Below are 24,724 nucleotides of genomic sequence, written 5' to 3' on the forward strand. Positions count from 1 at the left end.
TTGCTGGCAGGTTGGGCTGCAGTAGGAGCAGGCTGGCCTCGCTGACAAGGGATATAGGTTGAAGAGAGATGCTTGAGATATTTGATTCTTGACTGAATCCTTCAAGTTGGATGAGGTTGAATTTCCTTTTGTATTCCAGGCGAATACTTCACAGAGATTTGAAAGCAAAGAATATATTTTTGAAAAATAATTTCCTTAAAATTGGTAAGATTTCCTTACTTTTTAAGACATACTTTAGTGCAATAGAACAGTCTGGCGGAAATGTGAATGAGAAGATTTAGGTAAGGTGGTATCTGATGTAGCATTTTGATTTCTTGTCAGACCTTTATTTGCTAGTCAGTCACAAAAAAAGGGGCCCAGAAATACTGTAGGCTCTCCAGCCTGGGGATACTCAGAACTCAACTGGACACGGACCTGAGGCTGCCCTCATGTAACTTTGAAGTTAGCCCTGCTTTGAGGGTTTTGGATCAGATGACCTCTGGAGCCCCTTCAAACCTATTATTCTATAGTTCTATGGTTTTGTGGTGTTTTTAAGAATTACGGAAATTTTATTTTTCTGTATTTTAAAATTCTGGCAAATTATTTCCATGGACGGTTATTCTATTGTGTCTAATGATAAAAACAGTGACTTTATATGAATACGTGAATATTTCCATATGCTCTTGAAATGTAAATATTTACTTAGGAACTTACTTTTTATAGTTATTCATGCTCTTAATCTAATATAGATTTCATGATCTATATAATGCTTCATTCTCTTTATTTATAAAATTCAATATTCATAAGATCACTTCTGTATTTTATTTCCATTAGAATTATTTTGTGTTAATTTCATTTTCATAAAAAGTGCTGGGCATTTATTATAACGACTTGATCTGAGCATATTTCTGATTTTTGGGTGGTGTTAATCACACTGATGCCAAAGTATCAGACTTTGGTGCTTAAAGATATTGACTGCATACACATTGTCAGGGCAAAACTTTTCTTAGTATGACAACAATATCTTTAGCCTTGATCTGTAGAAGTTACCTGAGCAGGTAGAAAAAGGCTTGTATTTTATTTTAACTCCTTGGCCTATTTTGCAGGTAATATAAACAAGGTTGGATAAAGACTAATCCTCTCTTTCTTTGAAATAGATGTTAAGTGGAGATGGGAAAGTACGTCAGGCATTTACAAAAAAATTTAAATGAGATGGACATCCAGATAAGATTTTTTTTTTTTTTTTTTTTTTTTTTGGTGGTTTCAACCAGTTGGGGTTGAATTCGAAGTGATGATCAGGAGATAGGTTCTCCATCCCATTATCAATACGCTGAGTTGTCCAATAAACTCCGTTTTTGTGTTGGCATCTTCAGAGCTTTGATAGTTTATACAAGCTGGCTTCTTATATGGCTTCTAATTTAAAAAGTGAAATGTGAACAGAAATGCATATGAAATCTGTAGTAACCTTGAAGTTTTTTGTATTAATTTTAGTCTTCTTATTAAACTGTTTTATGGGGTCTTTATGCTGTTATTGTTAGGAGACTTTGGAGTTTCCTGTCTTTTGATGGGTTCTTGTGATCTTGCGACTACATTTACTGGGACACCGTACTACATGAGCCCAGAGGCACTGAAGCACCAGGGCTATAACACAAAATCTGACATTTGGTGAGTAGTCAGCATGCTATTTCAGTTGGATTATTTATTCAATCAAAAGTAAAATCAGATAAAATAACATTTGCTAGGTTACCATTAGCTGTATTTAGGAAATTGCTTTAAAAAAAAATGTTTATTTTAATGTAAAAGAAAGCTTCTTCAGTAGGATGCTGACACTTCTCCACTAAGACAGTTCCAGGAAATTTCTGTTATACGTTAGAATTCGAAGGTTTGCTCTTTGTGTTAGGAAGCAGGTACTTCACTGCTTTATAAGGTTATCTGAGGCTTCAAAGGAGAGTAAGATTCAGCTTCTGTTTGTGCTGTGACACATGGTGACTGTGAACCGAGTCCATGTCCTGCTAGGAAGGTGGAAACCTTTTTCTTTCTCATATCGAGAAACATCAATGGAAACAAGAAACTTTCTGTGAAGCTTCCAAGTGGAAGAGAAAATGATGATTCCAGGCTGAGAAGGAATTGTGAAGAGCCTCTTAGGAATGCAGCTGAAAAACCTTGGAAAGTGCAAGCAGCAAAATGGCAGGTGCCTGAGGAAGAAAACAAAGTGCCAATCCTGCACTCATGTGATAAGACGAATCCTGGTGATCAGCACATCCTGAGGCATTGCTTAAAGAATCAAGTTGAGAAGTTGAGATCTGCTGAAAGACTACGAAACCTTTCTGTAGTATTTCAAATCAGGAAATTTCCTTCACAAAGCCTTTAACCACGAGAATGTAGTTTGCTTACTTGATAATTTAATCTAGTTTTCACTCTGTGTTTTCAAAATATATTAGTGAGTGCAGGATATAATTCTAACAGTTGAGAACAGTAACAGTAACCAGTTTTGACTGGTAACAACCGTTTCTCACAGTTAACAGGCTAAATTCAGAACAGATGAGTCAAAAATCTTGTCTCTTGCTCTCTATAGGGGAACTGTTGTACATTTAATGTAAGCTTCTTTCTTGTTCATCTGTATCAAAACAAATACAAGTAGTCAGTAAAAATATATTGAGAGAAGATTTCAAAAGATGTGAGAATTAGTGAGCAGGCTGAGAAACCTGCCTTCTGTCTTCTCTAACTATAAGGAATAATTTCCTCTTATTGCATTTGAAATTGGATGTGAAGAACATGGTTAAGTTCTAGTCATAATTAAAGGTCTCAATCCATGTAGATCATACAGAGTAAATAAAAGCAGAAATTGGTCCAGTGTTTTTATAGATGATGTGTTGATCACCGTTTTAAAGTTTACAAAATAGCAGAAAAAGGCCCCTCAAAACAAGTCACTAGCTAGTAGCTTTCTGTTATGTTTTATGCATTTGTATTTCCAAAGCAGCAACCTATGCAGAGTTCTCAGCTGGCACTGGAGCTGCCCTCAGTAGGAAGTTTTTGGCCCTCAGCAGGGGCACTAAGAACCGGTTGTACCCTGATTCGCTAGACCCAACAGACTTCTCTTTGTGACCCAAGAAACTCTTGGGGTGAAGACTTGTCAGTCATCACCACTCATATTTTTGATTGTTAGTTGGTAATTTCGTTTCTTCATTTTTCTTTATTTTTCTATATTCTCACTGAATGTAAAGCCCACAAGAGGATGAAACAGAGTTAATTCTACACTGGCTAAAATGACCTAGGATTTTTACAATTCAAGAGACAGCACATTCTCTTTGATTCTGACTTCAGCAGAATAATGTGTAGGTGTTTCAAAAGTGTTAGTCCATGTCTGGTTGTTTATTATTACACCTGAGGTCAGATTCAATGAGGCTGCTCTTGTGTCCTTCCAACTATAGTATATTCTACAGCCCTAATACATCCCTCCGTGAGAAAGGAGGAAATGATAGAATTATCTGCTGGGCTGAGGAACAGCTTACTCTCATTCACACAATTTTTATGCAGTGGCACACAAGAAGACCTAGTAGAGGTGAACTTCATTTGTAAACTTCATGTATCTTACCCTCAGTCCTATCCTCTGCAGCAAGCCTATGCCACTCAAGCTGCTGGGGACCAAATAACGTTGTAGGAAATGACTGAGGGAGTGAGCATTCACTCACTTTGATTCTACAGTGTTTGTAGTGCCTAACATAGATGGGACATGTATTTGATTGATCTATCAGAAACCTCTCCAAAACTTTATAGATCAGGTTGTTTTTCTTAAAATTAGTTAAAATAATGTGAAGTGGAAATATTTTTAATGGTAAACCACATAAGCACTCAGAACTGCTAGTTTTGCACGAATAGCGACAATGGCATAGGAGTTAGTAAAGCTAAATGGTGTGATATACAAATATTTTTGTTGCTGCTTAGAAAGATCAGTCTTGAACTCCACAAAAAGCCTGTGCCCTTAGGGTCATGCAAATGGGAAGACTGGATTTTCAGATGAAGGTTAGGTAAAAACAAATGACAATTGTCACAGTGTTGGAACATCCGGACTGCCTGTGGGATGTTACACACAGGAAGACTTAGCAGGAAGACTTTCAGGGCTCAGTTTTGAGGTAGTGTCCAAGAGTTTTCAGTGAAAAATGGAAGTATAATATATTCCCCCAAGATGTTATTCTTTTGTCAGTGCAGTTATATCTGAATAGTTTGTTGTGGGTCATTATCTGCTTGTTTTGGTGGTTTTCGAGTACTCATTAAACATGCAGGTAGCACAACGTGTGGATAACTGCTGCCACTGAGTGATTACCATGAGGTCTTTTTGCAGTGTTTATGGCTGGGTGAGAATGTGCTGACTACTTGGAGGAAGCACTCTTTAATAACAGAGTTTCTGTGGCTCGGAATAATTGTTAGAGGTGCTTTTGCATGCCTAACCAGAGTAAGATAGAAGACTTTGACACAAGTAGCATCAAAGTAATACTTCTATTGGAAGTAACATAATCATTGCTTGTCTGCATTTAATGACTCTGCAGGAGGTAAGTTGGTACAGAAGAAAGTCCAGCACTCCTACTGCTTGCCCCAAAACACAACTCAATCCATGGCCATGGTTGCACTGGAAAGAGTGGCCTCCAAAATATTGTCTCTTGCAGCTGCTGGCCTTGTACTCCAAGGTAGCACTGGAGATTGCTGGGCATCTTTGCTGGAAGAGCCTGTGTCTGCAGAAGACAGGAAGCACTGGGGTTAGGAACCCCGGGCTCCAAGGTGCCGATGTTCCTATGTTACCGAAGTTCCCTTTAGTGTAATTTTTGCTCCTGTTGTGTCTTTGTAGACTTCAGAGGAGGCTTGGTTCAGGTGACAGAAAGATCTACTTTCATCAGTTTCTAGCAAAACTGTGCACAGCCACAAGTAAACTTGAAGAAGAAAAAAGAAGCGATTTCTGTAGATGAAAACTTGAGCAGGCTAGCTGAAATCTCCTGGGGCTGCTCCATCCTTTTTAAACTTTATCTCATGTTCATCCATTTAACACAGCTGTTAATGCAGAAAGCTGGCTCTTGAGCTGTTGTAATTTGCCAAACCCAGTAGCTGCCAGTAAAATTACAGGGACAGTAGCAGTTGGCATCAAACAGAATTCTGTCCTGAAACAAACACTTCTGAAAAGGGAGGAAGCAGATGTCAGAGGCAGAAAGGGAGGAATCCCTTTCCTTTGGAAAGCTGCAGCACCTTTGAAGAGTCTCCAGTTGCCGACAGTGTAATCGCAGCGTACTGTCAGCATAGAGGTTCCTCTGTGAAGCTGGAGCCATCTGTCCTCCTCAGGTAAGAAAGGGTGTTGAAGATCTGGCATAACGTTTACAGTAAGTCATAGTTCCCTTTAGGGAGTGCTTGTTCCATCTCACAGACTGATCCTACACTGAAGTGTAATTGCTTCAGGTACCTCAAGTTAGGTAAAATAATAATTACTACTGTAAAGTCAATGTTCTAAAGCAGCTAGTTGTTTGAAAACATAAGCCTAACTTTCCAGGTGCCCATGAGGGTATAGTGTTGGGTCACCTATGACTGATAATTCATGACTAATTATGAAGATAGTTTCAAGAATTAATTGCAGAATCACAGAATGGTTGAGGTTGGAAGGGACCTCTGGAGATCATCTAGTCCAACCCCCCTGCTCAAGCAGGGTCACCTATAGCACATTAGACAGGATTGCGTCCAGGTGGGTTTTAAATATCTTCAGAGAAGGAGACTCCACAACCTCTCTGGGCAACCTGTTCCAGTGCTCCATCACTCTCACAGTGAAAAAGTTTTTCTTCACATTCAGATGGAACTTTCTGTGCTTCAGTTTGTGCTGGTTGCCTCTTGTCCTGTCACTGGGCACTGCTGAAGAGAGTCTGGCCTCATCCTCTGGACACGCTCCCTGAAGGTATTTGAACATCCCTCTCAGAGGGGAAGATCTCCTCTCAGTCTTCTCTTTTCCAGGCTAAACAGGCCCAGCTCTCACAGCTGTTCCTCATAAGAGAGAATCTCCAGTCTCCTAATCATCTTTGTAGCCTTATGCTGGACTCTCTCCAGTAGCTCTATGTCTCTCTCATACGAGGGATCCCAGAACTGGGCACAGTACTCAAGATAAAGCCTCCCCAGGCTGAGTAGAGGGGCAGGATCACCTCCCTCGACCTGCTGGCAACACTCTTCCTAATGCACCCAAGGACACCATTGGCCTTCCTGGCCGCAAGGGTACATTGCTGGGTCATGGTTAACTTGTTGTCAGCCAGCACTCCCAGGTCCTTCTCTGCAGAGCTGCTTTCCAGCAGGTCAGCCCCTGCCCTGTCCTGGTACATGGGATTATTTCTCCCTAGGTGCAGGACCCTGCACTTGCCCTGTTGAACTTCATGAGGTTCCTCTCTGCCCAACTCTCCAGCCTGTCCAAAGCCCTCAGGTGTATCAGGCACTCCTCCCAGTTTGGTATTGTCAGCGAACTTGCTGAGGAGGCACTCTGTCCCCTCATCCAGATCATTGATGAAGAAGTTGAACAGAATGGGGCACAGTACTGAGCCCTGGGGATCTCCACTAGCCACAGGCCTCCAACTAGACTCTGTGCCACTGGTCACAACCCTCTGAGCTCTGCCATTCAGCCAGTTCTCAATCCACCTCACTGTCCACTTGTTTAATCCACACTTCCTGAGCTTATCTAGGAGGATGTTATGGGAGACAGTGTCAAAAGCCTTGCTGAAGTCAAGGTACACAACGTCCACTGCTCTTCCCTCATCTACTCAGCCAGTCATTCCCTCATAGAAGGCAATCAGATTGGTTAAGCATGATTTCCCCTTGGTGAATCCATGCTGACTACTCCTGAACACCTTCTTTTCCTGTACATGCTTGGAGATGACATTAGGATGAACTACTCCATCACCTTTCCAGGGATGGAGATGACTGGTTTATAATTTCCTGTGTCCTCCTTCTTGCCCTTTTTGAAGAATGGAGTGATATTAAGCAGCAGTATGGATGAAAGGACTTGGACAATCCTCTCTGCCAAGGAGAAAGCCCTCCCCAGGGCAGTGATAACAATAGGCCGAAGCATCAGTGATCTCTGGGCAAGTGGTCAAGAGCCCCCTTCCTGGAAGTGCCATTGCTCTTAGGAGAGACAAAATCCTTGTGCCATTTTGCAGGAAGGTCAATTCATCATGAAGAAGTTGCTCGAGTCTTTTATGACTATCTGAAGGAACGTTCTCTCTTCAGGCTTGTCCATCTGCTCTAGCAAGGCTCAAAATATTACACATAAAAACTCAGAATTACTAGTATGCACATTTTAAAGGTAAGAAATCTCCTAGAAGAGGCTGTTATTGCTATCTTGCTAATATATCATGGGCACTTAATCATTGTTCATTGAGAAGACTTTAATTTACACGGAGTTGATAATATACTCTTAGGAGACATTGTGCTTTTCAGGTTCACTGAAGTGTTCTGTAACTGTCTCTTGCAAATTGGCTGGAACATTCACAATGCAGTAGCTGGTGCAAGAAATTTAGTCCTTTATGACACAAGTTCGATAGATGGAAAGAGCCTGAGACTGTATCGTTTCTATGTAAAGGGAAAGTTCTGCAGTTAGGCTCAGAGAAGCTGCAGCATTTATGTTTTTCCTCAGTTACAAGAACAGGGCTGGAGTTCTGCGCTAGTCCATTTTGACTGAGCAATACATGTCTTACTTCCTCTCTCTCGGCCTGGACTGGCTGGATAGTAAGTGAAAGCATCTGCAGATGTCACGGTTGGGCGACTTCTTCTTTTCCAGGCAAGGAGCTTCCTCGGGAAGCTGGTGTCAGCGCAGCAGCTCGAGCCCTCGCTGCCCTTGGGGCCTCCCCCAGAAGAGCGGACAGGCTGGGAAGAGTTGGGGCAACGCTGGCAGCCAAGCTGAGACGTTGGTTAGTTGAAGAGACTGAGAGAGGTGGAGGGCTAGCACAGTGATTTGCTTGCGTACGTTTGGCTGCTGGGGCTCACTTGTATGTGAGCCCAGCATGACGCAGAGATGCTGCTGTGTGGGACTCCTGGTGACCTGCCCTGGCCCTGCGTGCTGTGTGGAGTGAGAGGCGCTGGTGTTCGGTGTTGGCCGTCTTTCCCCGACGCCTGGAGCCATAGCATTGCATTCATGTTTTAAGCAAGCTGAAGCCAGAATGTGTCATTTTAAGGCATTTTTTACAATTCAGGAAAGGCGAAGTTGTCTGGTGGGCATAGCTGCAGTCTTTTTCTCTGGGGTAGTGAATGTTTTATAATTTATAGAAAGGAGAACCATGAGAGAAACCACACAGAAGAGCTAACAACCTGGTGGCTAAGACCTGGGATGTGAAGGACCAAAGCTGGCATTCCTGGTCTAAATTGGAGAGAGCAGAGACCTTGCTCTGAACCTCTGATGTCCTAGGGGAACAGCTGGGTTGTTTTCAAACCTTTCCAAGCAGAAAACTCTGTGACTAACAGACGGTCTGTGTTTCTTGTTTAACCCCGTGAAAAATGCTTTCACTGAAAAATTCCTGACCATCTCTGTACCTGTTGGTACGCAAGAAGTATGACTCTTCACCTGTGCTAACCCACGTGTTTTGTGTAGTTTCCAGCTAAGCGTAGATGTTAGACGCTTTGCACTTCAATCCTAGGCCAAATGCGTCGTTAAATCCTTTCATTTTAGAAGGCATGTGTGGTTTTTATTTTGTTATTTGTTACTTACTTATTTATTTATTTGGAGAAGTTTGGGTTTTTTAAAAATATCTTTGGTAGAAAATAGTGGATGAGACCCTACCCATGTTACATCAATGCGATTCTACTAAAACTGTTCAAGAATTACGGCAGACTAGGTCTCCCAGCACCGGTGAATGCAGACGGCGTCTCACCAGTGTATTCTCAGGAAAGTGATCAGAGATCCAGTGGGATTACGTGAGAGTCTCCCAACACAGGAACAATTTGTTCCAGCCCATACAGTGAATAAAACCAGCCCCCCGAAACTTGAGTTTTGTGACTTGAGACACTCTTTGAATAAAATGAAAGCATTTCTTGCAGAGGAGAGTAAGCTAAAAGAAGGTGCCCAGTGCATTCTGGGCAGGTGTGAACGCTGCTGTATGCCTGAGGTGAGCCGGCACAGACAGAGTGGGTGGGAGGGTTCCCTTTGTGCTCTCCGGTGTCCTCGTGCAGCCTGCGAGGAGGTGGGTGGCAGCTGCCCCAGATGCTCCTGAAGCTAACTGTGGCTGCTGTCGCTTCCCCAGAGATGCTCTTTTGTTGCAGGAAACTGGGAGCTCCCTTTGCACAAGGGCTCCCAACCGCTTTAGCTCCTGCTTTCTTCATGCTGAGGGCTGAGCATCACTCTTTCCCATCCCACCTGAAGCTATCGCTGTCAAGCTCCTGAATAACATTACCAAGCTTTGCCTGCCCCAGGAGGTGCCAGCACTGTTTGTCCCACTTTTTTTTTTTTTTTTTTTTTTTTTTTTTTTTTTTTTCCCCCAGGTTTTCTAAGCCAGGGAGCTTGGGGTTGCTCAAAGGAGACTGTGAATTCTGCAGTCTTGTCGTCTGCCGAGGATCAGATACAGATCCTCAAGTGCAAATACTGAGTGCCTTCTGCTGCGGTGCCTATTGTTACTGTGTCTTATTGCCTTTCTGAGTGACAGAAAAATTGTGAGCAAGTAATCAACAGTAACACTTCTTTTTTCTTCTATTCTTTTTTTATTGAGCTGACAACACTTAATGCTTTGTTTTGCTGAAATTGTGTATTTTGCAGTAAGAACTAATAAAACATTTGCAAGGAGCTAAACATTCTTTTAATTTTATTTCCATTTCTTTTTATTATAGAAGTGCTAGATGACCGTAAGACTATCAAATACCTGGGCTAATTGAAAAACTCATTATAACTGCTATTAGAGACATACAAAGAAAAATAAATCAAACCTCACCTCCACATGCACAAGAAAGGAAGATACAGGAAGAATCTTTCCTTTATTGGAAAGATTAAAATCAAAAATTATATCATATTTTTACAAGGACCTAAGCTTGCAAATCTTTGTCATGCTTTTGGCCCCTGCCATCATATATGACTTAATGGAAATAGGTGGTCTACTCACCTAAATATGAAGGTTTTACAATATCCAGTGCTATCTCTAGAATATGAAATCTGTATAACTAATAGCAGTCTCCCCTGTGTTTGAGGTTATTACGTGAATCTAGCTTGTGTAAAGGAGCATTTTGGAATGGGATTTTTACATTGAAAGGAGGCTTATTTGTTAGCATAATATAAATGCTCTGCTGCTAACTCTGAATCCACTTCCTTTTTGAGAAGCACAAAAATTTCTGTCAGCATATAAAATACTGTTTATTGATAGATGAGCTACTAATGCTGTAAAGAGGGTTTTGTATTCAGCTTCTAAGATGCTTTAAGCAATATGTGTGATTTTGGAAGATTCCTAAGTCTTTAGATGATTAAGTAAATGTTGTGATTAAATGTTAGTGGCTGTATGTTTGGGAATGGCTGATAAAAACTAGAGAGATTCTGAGAAACTAAAAATCTTTAAAGTATTGAGGAGATGCTTAGTCAGCATAATGGAAAACGAAATGCAACTCCGATAAAAATAAATGTAACAGTACTGAAATCTGTCATTTTTATAAAAGCTGCTATGTGTTCAACGTTAAGCACTCTGAGAGAAAAGACCTGAGGGTCGTTGGGGATAAGTCAGTGGAAATATCCATCAAGTACATGGCATTATTTAAAAATCTCATAGATTTTTTGAATGTGTTGACCCTTTGTTCCCTTCCTTCAAAAAGGCTCCACAGGAATCAATTCTAATGGGAATCGGTATACTGCCTTTCTATCTAATTGCCACACTGAGCCATGTTATCCAGATCTACTTGTCCCCATTAGAAAGATCCCAGAAATATTCTGGAAGATTAATGACAAGCACTTTGCAGCTGCAGGGGAAGAATCCCTGCCACAAAGACCTGCAAGGAGTGGAGGAGGAGTGTTACCGTGGTATGTGGGTACGTGTAGGTATGCCTCGTAGGGTCCAGAGTCAGTAAAGTCTTGGACCTTCACGTGCCATTAAACCGAGTGCTGTATGCCACAGAGGTGTATATGTTCAGATTATCTGTTTTGCAGAGATTAATTAAAAAGCTAATTTTGATCTAACAGCCTTTAAAGACTATAACGTAATTTGGGAAGAGCTACAAAAGACTGAATTTGTTAAAAAGACAGCAACACCTACGTAAAGAAATAAGACCAAAAACATCAAGGAGAACTTGGAGGCATGCCAGCTGATGTTGTAAAAGAGATACGGAAAGCTGGCCAGACCCTCCTTTCTGTGCTACAACTGAGCACAAGCGGCTTCGCTATGAAACGAGGACACATCAGCTTTGCTGCAGCAGAGCGCTGCTGCTCAGCGCCTTGGCCAAACCTACTCAGGGGCATGGAAGGCCAGCAAAGCAAGTGCTCGGGCGCAGAGCTTTTGTGACCATTTTATAGTTTTATAACGTTAGCAGTTATACAAGCTAAGATTACTTCTAAAAGTAATCAAATTATATGGTTTGGGTCATAAACTGATTGCTAATGGGACTCAGGAAGCAATTTTCCCTTGCTGTCTCTGCTCCTCATAGCATGCGTAGCCTGGGGCTCCAGACACAGGGCTGTTAGGCAAAACAGCGGCTCAAGGCAAAAGCATGGAGGTGGCTCCCTTGGGCAGTTACAGCCCAGCAGCCATCTGGGGAAGCAATGACCTTGCCCCGGGAGTCAGGGCAACGTTTCTTGGCTTAGGAGATAGTTACTTCAGTTTGAAGAGCAGCATCCTGCAGTGAAAACTTTTGTTCATTTTCTTTCCACCACTTTTTTTCCTTCCCCCCCCCCCTTTTTTTTTCTTTTTTTCCCATGGGACAGACAGGGTTTTCCCTGGGTAGCCTCTTCTTTGCTCTGGTCCTAGCAGAGTGCCCCCCCCCCCGAGGTACCAGGCCCTGCGCTCCTAATGGCTCCGTAAGCAATTCATAGAATCATAGAAACAGTAAGGTTGGAAGGGACCTCTGGAGATCATCTAGTCCAACCTCCCCACTCAGCAGGGTCACCTAGAGCATGTTAGACAGGGTTGCATCCAGGTGGGCCTTGAATATCTCCAGGGAAGGAGACTCCACAACCTCTCTGGGCAACCTGGTCCAGGGCTCCGTCACTCTCACAGGGAAGAAATTCCCCCTCAAGGTCAGGCAGAACTGCCTGTGCTTCAGTTTCTGCCCGTTGCCTCTTGTCCTGTCACATGGGACAACTGAAAAGAGTTTGTCCCCATCCCCTTGGCACCCTCCCTTCAGGTACTTGTACACATTGATAAGATCCCCCCTCAGGCTTCTCTTCCCCAGGCTGAAGAGGCCCAGCTCTCACAGCTGTTCCTCACAGGGCAGGTGCTCCAGCCCTCTGATCTTCTTCGTAGCCCTACGCTGGACTCTCTCCAGTAGCTCCTCGCCACCGCAGCCAGGCAGCCTCCAAAGCAGATTGGTCCTGCAGAAGGCAGCTGCAGTACAGTCTGTCAGGTCGGGGTTTTCCCTTTTCTTTTTTTTTTTCCTTCCCTCTGACTGGCTTTCATTTTTCTCTGACACTTTTGCATGATATGCGTGGTTTTTTTCCCCCCCCCTCTCTCAAAGTAAGTATTTTCTCTTGTAGGAGTTGACTTGTGTCAGAGTCTGAGCCTATACAGTTCCTCTTTCATAAATACACTCATATATACTCATATATTCATCGTTGTCCGTATGTTACTGTTTACTGACTTTGGAAATAGGAAAGTTAGTAGAGAGTCAAATCTTTTAAAAAATAGGCACTTACTTTAGTTAAGACAGTTGGTCCTTTATGCTGTTGTTAGAAAAATGTTGCGCTAATTGATTTCAGGCACTGCTTTTAAAAGTACTAGTGAGAAAGCCCCCCCTTCGTTATCATTATTACATGTATACACACACATATATATGAACAATTATATGTATATAAATTCATATTGAGAACTTAAATTTACACCTGCATTTATGGAAATAGAATGATGCCTGCTATTGTTTTTAAACATAATCTGTGATCTGAATAAGCATATTTCTGATGAAAAGGGTAGCATCGTAAGGAAGTGTCCTGTTTGCAGAACAGTATATAATTTGTCTAACCACAGATACTGTGATTTTTTATTTACTGCAATGTCACTATGCATGCTGTTTTCAAAAACATTGCCCATAATATTCCTATTATTTTGTTCTTCAGGTCTCTAGGATGCATTTTATATGAGATGTGCTGTATGAACCATGCATTCAGTGGCCACAATTTTTTGTCTGTGGTGTTAAAAATTGTAGAAGGTGATACACCTTCTCTTCCTGATAGATACCCAAGCAAACTGAATGCTGTGCTGAACAGGTACGCTGTTTTATTGCTTAGCAGTTTTCTAAATTAATTTGGATGATTATTGAATTATCACTTTTTTTTCAATATTTCAGCATGCTAAGTAAGAATCCTTCACTGAGACCAGCAGCAGCAGAGATTTTAAAAATCCCTTATATTGATGAGCAACTGAAGGTAGGTAAGAGGACAAAGCAATAGCTGTGCATTTACCATATGAGTTTGCATTTTGCAAAAGTGAAATGGAGGCAGCAGAAAAAATGTGTTGACAAAGAAGAAGTTTGATAGAAATCCAAGGGAACTGCAGCCCATGGGACTTTCAGAGCTAAACTACAAAACGACTGAGGTAGGGAGGCAGTGAGAAATGAAGCTGGTGTCGCTTCACGTGCTGCATGCACCCACTTTGAAACGCTCTGAGCAATGAAGGGAGAGGGCTTTTACATGTGACATGTAACGTTTGGGTCATGGTACATACAGTCTCTGAACTGTTCTGGTTAGTCGTAGTTTCAAGGAAAACGAGTGCATCTTGCTCTTTGGTGCCTGATTCAGTGTAAATACTGTTTGGCTTTCTAAGCTGTTTGGGATAGAAAACTGTTAAATCACTCTTTGCATTAGGACTGTATTGGATCATAGGTGAAGAGGCTGGATCATTTTAGCCCTAAGTATCAAAACTACCTTTTTTTTCCCTTTTTTTTCCCCTTTTTTTCCAGAATGCACAATACAAATTCACACCTATGCCTGTGGAAAATAAAGCATTTCACTGGCAGAAAGAAGCCGCTCATATTGTTGATGCTGTGTAAGTATTTTTAAGTGTTTTGAGGCCAGTAGTATATGAAATTACAATATTTCCAAGTACTATCATGTTGTAAGCAGTTATTTGTGTTAATCTCACAGTGCTATATATTTAAAGGGACCTGTTCTCCAAAAATTTGTATGCAGAAGGACAAGCACGTTAATGAGATATATAATTAAGATTTAGGGTGAAGAAGTCACTTTAGAAGTCACATTTTTATTATGTAACTGTTTAAACTGTGCATACATATGTGGTATATGCATGTGTTAATTTAGTACCAGTTGGTATGCAATTAAGTTATGACATTAGTCTTTATATTTTGAAGGCTTAGATCATCATTTTAATAATGTCACGATCATTTCTAGTTCTGTTGTTTATGAACCTACTAATTACTGGATTTGAAAGTTACGGTTTCTAAATGATGTCAAACTAAAAGTATAAACATTTAAGCTAATGTTCAGCTAGTATGTCTGCAGAACATCATTATTTTTGTCTTGTAGCTCTGCTGAGAAATTAACACTAGCAGTGTTACTGGGATCTTACACTGGTAGTGCCTCTGCACGTAATCCATCTTTTTAAGCACTGAATATATTTTTAATCAATAAATTGTATTAAATTACAATGCTGCCATGATTAAAGCAAATGTCAATACAGGTAATTTTGTTCTACCTTTGCAAATTATTCCTGCACTTTTGATCAGAGCTAGCCTTTCCCTTTGCCTCCTGTCCCTGAGTTTTCTGCACGTGGCTTTGCCCTGTTAAGAGATGGCACATTCAAAATGGGACATTCATGATGTTTCATCCTGTGCAAAAGCAGCAGCCATCCCTGTCCCTTGCTTACCTCTAAGTACTTGTCGAGATTTATGCTTCTTACCTAATAAATCGAAAGAAACTTTAGATAACAAATAAAGAAGTCCATGTTGCTGCTGTTCAGCCCTGGAGGCACTTCTGATCCCTTCCGAGGTAAGAGACCTCCTGCCTTCATTTTTGCACACTCTGCTGTCAGAGAGGGTCAGCAGCTTTCCAGCCGCGGTCCCACAGCGGCTGCCGCTGACCGTGCTGCGGGCAAGCGCCCTTCTGAGCCTTGGGACCAGCGTTAGCTGTTCAAAACAAAGGCATGTTTCATATCGGCAGTTGGAAGAAAGCAGAATAAAGGTGGAGGAACTCAATGCGGTGCAGTCTTGCATGTATCTTTTACCTGGTTTAAGTCCTTAGATGGTATTTGTAAAGCGCTCGTTGCTAGAAATTGAGGTGCAGGTTTCCACCCGCGGCTCCTGTTCTGATGCTCTCTGGCCAGACGAGTCTTTGCATCAGGCCGGAGGTCCTTGCTTGGGTTTCCCCTTCAGTATGAAGCAGGCTGGTGAGCTTTGGAAGTGTAGATGTAAAAGGCAACCATAAATGATGCCTGTTTTGCCTAGAAATAGCTATCTAATAAATAACAGCAAATGGAGCCCTTGGAGACTGTTGTCTAGTTTTTGGCCTTCTTGCTATTCTGCTATTACTGCTCTGCTAGAAGCAACACTTTGCTGTTATACTATTATATTTCACATACATGAGATAGGTGTATAATAATCATGAAATATTAGACATCACTTATGTCTGTTGCTTCTGTATTCAGATTGATTCAAAAAACTCTGAGTGGATTCCTGCCTCTTCAAATGAAATGTAGGTATTATTTGGTACTGCAGTGATGTGTCTCAGAGATAGACCTTAGATATGCCTTAAATAGTTCCAGGGCATTGAAATCTAGCCCCAATATTATGCTAACCCTATCTGAATTATATTGAGTATTAAATGCTTATTAACGCATGCAGTATGGGAATCATTAAGGAACTTCTAATACATACCTTCATTTTTTGGGTTTTCATTTATAATCTGTACAGGATCTCAGATAAGCTATATGCACCAAAAGATTATAGATACATTGAGAAATCAGTATTTTACCTGCAAACTGTGCTCATAGTCTTCAGATACCCGTGTGCCTCTAGAATAGACTGATCAAACCATTTCCTATTATTTGTGGCATATGCTACATTCCATACCTCATCCATTGTCATTAATTTGGAAATTTTTAGTCTTGTCATCTTCCAAATTGATGTCATGTATTGACAATACTAGCGTACAGGGAGGACATGAGTGCATATCCCAGAGTCTATAACTATTCTTGTACCTGCTCAAAAGCAAGTCCATAATCTTTAAGATGAAGGGCAGATTCTAACTACAAACATAATGTTCTTATACTTTTATTAAAAGCGGATAGAAAGTCCATTTCTTTTGTGTAAAAGTCCAGAGATCCTATGGAGTGCGGAGCAATGGAAAGCAACTATTTTTGTTAAAGCATGGAAAACTACCCTGAGTTTTTCAAATTCAGGGCATTAACTTGAAGAAGAAAAAAAAATCCTAGGCGGAATTTCACTATAAATTATCTTCAAATGTGCTATGATCTGATTCTTTCAGGTTAAATGTTTGCAATATATATAAGAATAAGATTATGACTTTCATTGCATTTATGAGAATGTTGACTGCCTGTATAGCTAGCGGTAAGCAAAACACCAAAGCATTTTTGCAATTCAGGTTCTGAAGAGGTACTTAAAATTAAGTCAAAATATCTGAAAAGTGATGCCATGGAGAAACGAAAGTAAAGGAATAATATAAACATTGAAGATGGCCCACATCTGTTGTAATGAAGCAATGTTGTAGTTGGAATGTGTATACTATGGTGTCCTCCCCAGTCATTGGTGCTTTACAGCTGTTCATTCTTTTCTCATGAGGAATTTTCTGGTGTGTATAATTGAGTCTATTTTTTTCTAATAAAAGCTTCTAATGGTTTAGCTTATTCCAGTCCTATGCAAGTCATAAATTTCAAATATTTAAGAAAGCATAAAACTTTGTAAGTTCAGTTTCATCTTGGATGAAGAAAGGCTTTTTTCCCCTAGAGGTTCTTATGATTTGAATTGGAATTTGTTCCAAGGTACAAGAAATATGTCTACTTTATTTATACTTGAAGAATTAGTTTCCATTCTGATTAATAATTGAACTGTGCTTGTCTTTGTCCTTAGTCTTTCATATTTCACTGTGACATTCATATCTTTGCAGTATTCCCCTCTATAGCCAGCATATGAAAAGGATAACGAACACTTCCTTTCTCACATTATTAAAACCCTGATTTCAATATGATAATCCACAAGGAGCTTTGCAATTTATATGGTTGTAGAAGTGGGCTCTTAGATGATCAGAAGTGAAATTATCTCATAAGAGCAAAAATAGCTATTTGAAATACATACTTGATATCATAGAACTCAACAAGCCCAAATTTTGGTGTAAGTGAAATAGGACTGCCAAGGTATTGCAAGCTGTGGTTTAATTTATGTCATCACTGTAGGTTGTGATATTGATCTCAGATTTTATATCCTTTTTCTGACAAAGAACAAATATTGCTTTCCCATGTTGATAAATACAAATGAGATACAAATGCCAATAATTCATGCTCAGCTTTCAGGGCAGGTCTATGGAGAACGTTTAACCAATGAATTGTTGCTGTTCATTAAGACCAGAAATTCAAGAGGACAGTAGGATTATTATAACTTTAATTAAAGTTCATTATAACTTTCGTTTAACGTTCTCCTTTATTCTAGATATGCTTTATGTTGATTGTTAAAAGTTATAATTGATATTGGTTTTTCAGTGGCTTTCATTTAAATTAAAGACAGCATTTTTACTTGGAACATGCTGAATAATGAAGCTAGTTGAGGTAAATATTTCAATGTGCTTTAACACTTAATCTTTTAAGGAGCTGAATTTGCCTCTTCCCATTCTCACATGAAATGCCTGAAATGCTTCTTCATGAACCTAAGTGTAAATATTTCAGTTTAAAAGAGGCATTTGCTTTGGGAAGGAAGGTCTATTTAGTCTGTCATATAGTACCTGCATAGTGACTTTCTGATTATTTCATTTTAAATGTCAGTATGTTTCAATAGCCCACCAAAAATCTTGAGCTTTGCCTTTTTTACGAAAGGACGAGCTTGCCTGCATTCGATTTCAGGCAGAGGAAAGTCCATTTGGAAACCCTGCGGGAGCGCTCTGAAGTGCAGAGGATGACGCCGCGGGAACGAATGAGGCTGAGGAAGTTAAATGCTGCGGATGAGAAAGCAAGGAAGCTGAAGTAAGTTGTGCATAACATTAATGTTGTGCCCTAGCCATGCGGTTTTCCCCCTTATGGCAGTTTTACAAGAGAATTATGCCAATCAAGATGAGAAAAAAAAATGAAAAGGTGCTTCAGCTACTCAAAGTGAATGGGGATGGTGGAATTTTAAAACAGTATTTGTTTACATAAAAAGAAAAGTCAGAACATTAGCCCAAAGCTGGTACTTCTATACTGATATTTCTTGTCAGATAAGTATATGAGAAATTTTCAATTTCTTTACTATAGGAATTTTTTTAATGACTTTTTTCGTTTTTTTTTTAAGGAGTACACGTTCAGAAAAGCCAAGCTTTTAGTTAAAATCCATTTTTTTCTTCAATTATTTTGGCCTAAGAGATTTGCCAGTAAAAGTTAATAGCTCAGAGAATAACCTTATCAAATGATGAAATGCAAGGGTAGTGAACTTGTTAGAGAGCCTTTACAATTTATATTTTTTTCTTAAATGAGGCATAATAAAAGGAGGACAATTTAAAGGAGAGTAATACCATTTCTGAGTCAAACTTATGAAATAGCTTGAAGCCTATGAATGCATGCCTGGCTTCTATCTTAAAATAAAAAGAAGACTATGCTATTTTAATGCCGTACTTGATTTTTCCCAGTTAAAAATGTTGAATGTTTTATTTTATAAAAAAGAAAAATCAGAAAAGTGTGACACTAATTTGTTTTAATGTTTTCTTGAAAACCATCTGTCAAAGTGCTGTGCGCATTAACAAATGTTTATTCTATGATTTATAGAGCTATAATGGAGGGAATAGCTATTTCTGATCAAGGCAGTCAACACCTTAAGCTTGTCATGCCAAAACAAGCTTGCAGTGCAAGATGGCAATGCCTTCCGCTTACGAACAGCAATGCCAGGTAGCGCGAGGTCTGAATTAAGGACCTCAGGAATTCTGCAGCTAGCAATATCCCTCCTGAACCGTCCTTCTTCCCTGCCTCCCTTCTGATAACCGCACCAGCGTGCCCCTGCGGGCTGGGGGAACGCGCATGAGCAGTGATTGCAGAGGAGCAGAAGCTCTCTGTAAAGTCACATCCTGCTTTTACGTGGGCTGACTTGCCATGCTTGTACCAAAAACCTACGAACAAAAGAATTCAAGGTCTTGGTTTCCTTTTGGGAAGCCTGTCTGACCAGCAGCTGTGCCTGTCTCATGTTTATCATTGCGTTGGAGACAAAATTGCGTTTGTAATTGGATATGTACGTTAATCCTCAAAAAAAAAAAAAAAAACACCCTTGGAATAAAACCACCCTATAACAAGTATTTGAATTTAACATCTTTTCTGCATGATGTTTTCAATAATACATTTAATTGGCCAATTTTTAAACTTATATGAAATTTATAAATAGGAAGCCCATTTTTCCCCCACTTTTTTATGGGTAAAGATTAGGAAGTAATAGTAATTGTAGGATATTTTAGCTTGCTTTTAATTTTTTCTCTTCCTTAAATGTCATTAATTCCCATTTAGATTTTCATGTTTTTTCCCCAGCAACAAAATTAGATATATCCTGTAATAGAAAGGCAGCATATTACTCTCCAAATCTTATTCTCAGTCCTGAATCTTAAAAAAAGAAAAAAATCAAGTAGGCACTGATGGGCAGGGAGCTGTAAGACTTGCTTAATGTAGCACTTGGCTTAAGTAGCCTTGTGTAGGAAACAACGTACAAATGTTTTGTGTGCCTTTTTTCTGCCTAGAGTTTCCTCGCCAATGTGGTGAAATCCGGTTCAAAGTATTTTTAGATCTTTGGAGGGAGCAAAAGAGCCTAGGACTGATAATTTGCTATTTTTCAGCTATATTGTACCAATTGTGAAAGGTATATATGAAGCTGTTTGTAAACGAGACCTGAATTCTGTTTGTTATGGAGTTTTCTTTTCCTATGTACTTTGAGAAAATCCCTCTGTACAGTTTGTAACATCATGTCCTAAATACAAGTAATCTGCATTTACAGACAGCTGGCAGAAGAAAAATATCAAGAAAATATCAAAAGAATGCAAGAGTTCAGGTCCCGTAACTTTCAGCAGTTGAATGTCAACGTCCTGCACGTAAGCATGGGCTGTTGTTTTGGAAGTCGTATTTGCACATTTAGTGTACACCACTTTTCTGTTTTCCACATACTTTCTTTAGAGGTGCAGTCCTGCCCTGAGGTTAATAATTGGGGTATGCACTGAAGTCTAGACTGCTTGACAGAACCTAGGTCTGTGCTGAGAGAAAGTGTGTTCCATTACTAAGATAAGGTTCAACAAATTCTTCATACATGGCATAATTTTCCTTTTTTAAGTCCTTCTTAAATCCAAACCTGCTCTGTGAAGTGTTATACTTACTGACCTATCTGATATTAGAGTTCAAAATACATTTGTTTTCTGGGTAAGTTCAGAACTGTAATTGCTTAAATACCATACTTTGGCATGGCTGCTCGTTCTTCTCATTTGATTAATTTAGAATATTAACATTCTAACTGGCTATTTAGTAAGAAGAAAGTCTTGGAGTGACTGCCAGTGTTAGCTGTCATTTGCTTTTAAGCAGTATGTGACAGAGGATAGGCCCGTTCAACCCTAGCGTTACGGCTTTTCACAAACAGCAATGTCAGTTTGGAAATAGTCGGTGAAAGCGGCACAGAAATAGTGAGTTTTTGGTTTTTTAATGCTTTGTTTTCCAACTCTTTTATGCACTTCAGTTCCTCCTTCCCATTGTCTCTGGAGAAACAGTCATGTTAAATCCTTTCTTATTTATAGCTGAGTCACTGTGGATCATTATGAGTAAAAAAGAATTTTAGAAAAGTATTTACTTGCAATAAAAAAAGTTTTTTTTTTTTTTTTTTTTTTTTTTTTTTTTTTTTTAAGTATTTGCTTGCTGCAAGTCCCAGCAGTTGTATAGATCAGGATAGCAATTATATTGTTGCCTTACTGAAAGCTCTAACTGTACCTGTTTATCCATGCTGCTTCAACTAAGGAATCTGGTGAACAGACTTCAACCCCCCTAATTCATTCTCAGCCAGTCATTACACAGGACTGGGTATCCACGGGACATGATGAACCATGTGGAAACGAGACATCAGGTCAGCTCTGCGTGTCTGAAATTATGGAGCATGGTAAGAACTTGAAATATGATGTTGAAATGAAACCTATATCAAAGCAAGATTTAATTTTGTCCTTGGTAGTTAATCTATAGTGAAGGAACTGCAGGATAAAAAGTAGTCAGGTTTGTGAAGTTGTCCAAAGATATGCAAAGAGAAGAGGAAAATAATCTGGGTGGATGGATATCAGTGGAGCTACATGGCAGGGCAGTCTGCGTTCGCGGAGTCTGAATGACCTGGCACCATCCAAGGAGGTGAAACCACCTTCTCCAAATGAGGTGCTGAGGGAGGAGAAGACAGCTTTAACCTTTGTGCACGTGAAACAGCTGGTGTTAGGAAAGTATCTCCTAGATTATCTCTCCAGCAGAAAAAGGAGTACCAAAAAATGGAGCGTTTGCCCTTAATATACCTTGATACCATTTTTATTATACATAATGAATGTGAGAAGCAGATGAAAATGCTTTAAACCATGCTTATCTGTTTTGTCCTGAAATGCTTAGCCACTGTCTTGAAGATATGAAATACTATGTATAACATATACTTTTCTGTAGACAGGTGAACAAATAATCAAAAAGTCAAGCTTTTACAAATGTGTCAGATTATAAAAATAATGTGCTTCCTAATTAAGGAAATTAAGGAAAATATTTTTGATAGTACAAATGTATCTTCTGTTTCTATAATGTTTTAGAGCACTCTCATGTTTTAAAATATTTAAGAATTACTGTGTAAGCACTCTTTTGGTGAAAGATTTTTGATCAGATTGAAGTCTTGCAAAGATGTCGTAGAACACTTTTAAATACTTAAACTGCTTTCCTCTAAGCTCTCCGGCCGTTGATCTTAGTTTAGGCATGCCTGTGAAGGGTTACATCATTAAATCAAAGGCATCAAAATTGGTTTGTGGTGATGGTGGTGTTTTTTTAATAGCGTTATTTTTTTTCCTTTCAGTGTAGTCTCATTTATGTCTGAGTGATTGGCTTGCTTTCACAGTATAAGGAAGGATGATCTGTGTAGGAGAGAAGGGAGCTGCTAGAAAGTACATCTGGGGGGGGGGGGGGGGGGGAGAACACTGCAAGTAGCTGACCAAGAGAAAACAGTAGATGTAGGTGGGAGGTGTGCTGGGGGAAGCGTACCAAGATACCTAAATGGAAACAGAACAACACACAAAAAAGGAAAGAAACTGATGTCTCTTTTGTCATTAGTGCTTAACGAGTTAATGAACTCTGAAGGCAATCAGATACACTTATATCTGATTTGGCCTGTCCGTTGTACAAAGCTGAATGTGGATTTAATGATATTGCTTTTGTCAGATTCATTGACAATGAAGCCGTGGGTTCATGAATAAAATAACTTATAGATAGGCAAGAGAAATTACATGGTTTCTCTTTATTGTTTTATGATTATCTTTCCATTCCTGACGTTCGTGTCAAAGCTGTTACTTACTCTCTTCAGTGTTCATATTATTTTTTTACACAGTTCAGTTCAAGTATGAATGTCTAATTATTAATTAATTAACCTGTCTAATTATTAAGTTATTAATGGAGTCTTTGTGCTTGAAAATGCAGGAACAGTTCCAGCTATTCATTTTCAATAGAATTTGCTTTTGGATCAACAGATTATAGGACAGACGCCCCTCTCCCCCAAAAACTAGAAGGAAGGCTATAAAAAGCTTTTATAAACTTGTGTGTTCCATGTTAACAGACCTTGCTAACCCATACGAGGTTAGCAGAAGAAGTTAGGCTCTGCGTACCGCCTAAGCAGCTGCCCAGTTACAGCTAATAACTAACAGCAGTGGAGGAGGCGGAAAAACAGACAGGAGGGAGAGGCTGTTCCTGACTGCCGAGGAGGCTCAGCAGCAGCAACCTCAGAGTTAGTTACATCAGGTCGGACCCAAAAAATCCTCTCAGGAATGGGAAAAAGCTGGCTGGGGAGCAGCAAGGGGTATTGTGCCTACCACGGCAGGTAGGGAGGCAAGTTCATACTCTCTTTGGCTTATGTCCTCCAGATCTTGGAAAATTTGTAACGTAAATAGGGGAGAAATATTAAGAGCCTGGAGAGCTGAAAGACCAGGCCCTCAAAAGGGTAAGGCTAGGAGTGGAGATCAAAACACTTCACACTGTGTTTCATTGAAAATAAGCTGCAGTGTCGTGAAACGCAGTTATATAGGAGTGGAGGAGATAGTATCAAATAAAAGGTCAAGATTTAGTTTTAACAAATTGTTTTAAAAAGTGTTGTAACTTGATGCAGTTTCAGAAGTAGTAGGTAAACATGCTGAAAGCTGGCAAAAACAAGGCAGTGAAAGTTACATAAACGAAAAACGCTGTGAGAGTTTAGGATTTTGGGCTGCATGGTGGGCAGGTTTCGGTAATGCCGAAACGATTAACTGCTATAGACAAGTCTAAAATTCTTTCCATATTTACGTTATACAATCAGCAATGATCTTCTGATTGTTTTTTCACTCCAATTATCACCTTAGTACACTTAAGGGACATATGAAAGAGTTACCTAAAGTCACAAATAGTTGACCAGTTTGTTAGTCCTCAAGCAGCTTTCTTTTCCAAAGTACAAAAGAGACCTAAGGGAGCCCTATGCTTTTGATGGTGAGATTAATTCATTGTGTTATATCTCGGTTTTGTTCAGACTGTTCGCAGGTTTTACAATGACTTCAGAAACTTAAATAATCTGATTATTACACAGATTCTTACTACATGAGAAATGCTGTGGCCAGTGTGAACACTACTTTTAAACAACAAAATTCATTTACTTCTTCAACATTATGTTCCTTACCATGTCCCCCAGCTGCATTATGTAGATGTCTTCCTTCCTTAGAGAAACGAGGGATGCTGCTGAGCAGTCTGAGCCTTGTGGGACTGATTCGGTCTGGCCCTTAATCTACCTGTTCAGATATCACCTGCTAAGCTTGGCTGGCTTGTGATCTCCCCTGCACCTTGACACGCTGTCACGTTTCTCCGCGATCGCTTCAGGGTTGCTGGACACGCATCCCGCACAACCCTCCTTACCTCAGAAGGAAATGGAGAGCTTTGCAGGGAGTGGGAGGAGAAGCGCTAAGAAACGTGGGCTTTTACCGGCAGAAAACAATTTGAAAACTGCATGTGCTTGCGTTGATTAGGCTCAAGAAGAAAAGGATCCAGTTTTAACCTGGGAGTGGGTGAAAGTGAAAAGTCATGTGAATAGTAAGTTGTGCTATTTTTGCTTTAATGAGCCAAGAGAGGGAGGTGTGCATTAAGCACACGTATTCCCCAGCCACTCTCGTGGCTCCTCTTGGTGCTCTGCTAGAGAGAAAGTGCTGGCCCCA

At 40.0% G+C, this 24,724-nt stretch overlaps 1 protein-coding gene across 1 annotated transcript in view; it reads left to right on the forward strand.

Moving 5' to 3' along the window:
* NEK11 (NIMA related kinase 11) overlaps window positions 1-24,724 on the forward strand; it is a 106,367-nt gene that overhangs the window by 32,866 nt on the left and 48,777 nt on the right. Inside the window, exons 5-12 of the mRNA XM_062567861.1 lie at window positions 140-204; window positions 1,518-1,644; window positions 13,220-13,369; window positions 13,450-13,528; window positions 14,062-14,147; window positions 18,186-18,305; window positions 20,287-20,380; window positions 21,288-21,426. Coding sequence (XP_062423845.1) covers window positions 140-204; window positions 1,518-1,644; window positions 13,220-13,369; window positions 13,450-13,528; window positions 14,062-14,147; window positions 18,186-18,305; window positions 20,287-20,380; window positions 21,288-21,426 — 860 coding nt within the window. The remainder of the gene's footprint in view (window positions 1-139; window positions 205-1,517; window positions 1,645-13,219; window positions 13,370-13,449; window positions 13,529-14,061; window positions 14,148-18,185; window positions 18,306-20,286; window positions 20,381-21,287; window positions 21,427-24,724) is intronic.

The sequence above is a fragment of the Rhea pennata genome, chromosome 2 (genome assembly GCF_028389875.1).
Source record: "Rhea pennata isolate bPtePen1 chromosome 2, bPtePen1.pri, whole genome shotgun sequence".
In the NCBI taxonomy this organism is placed as follows: domain Eukaryota; kingdom Metazoa; phylum Chordata; class Aves; order Rheiformes; family Rheidae; genus Rhea; species Rhea pennata.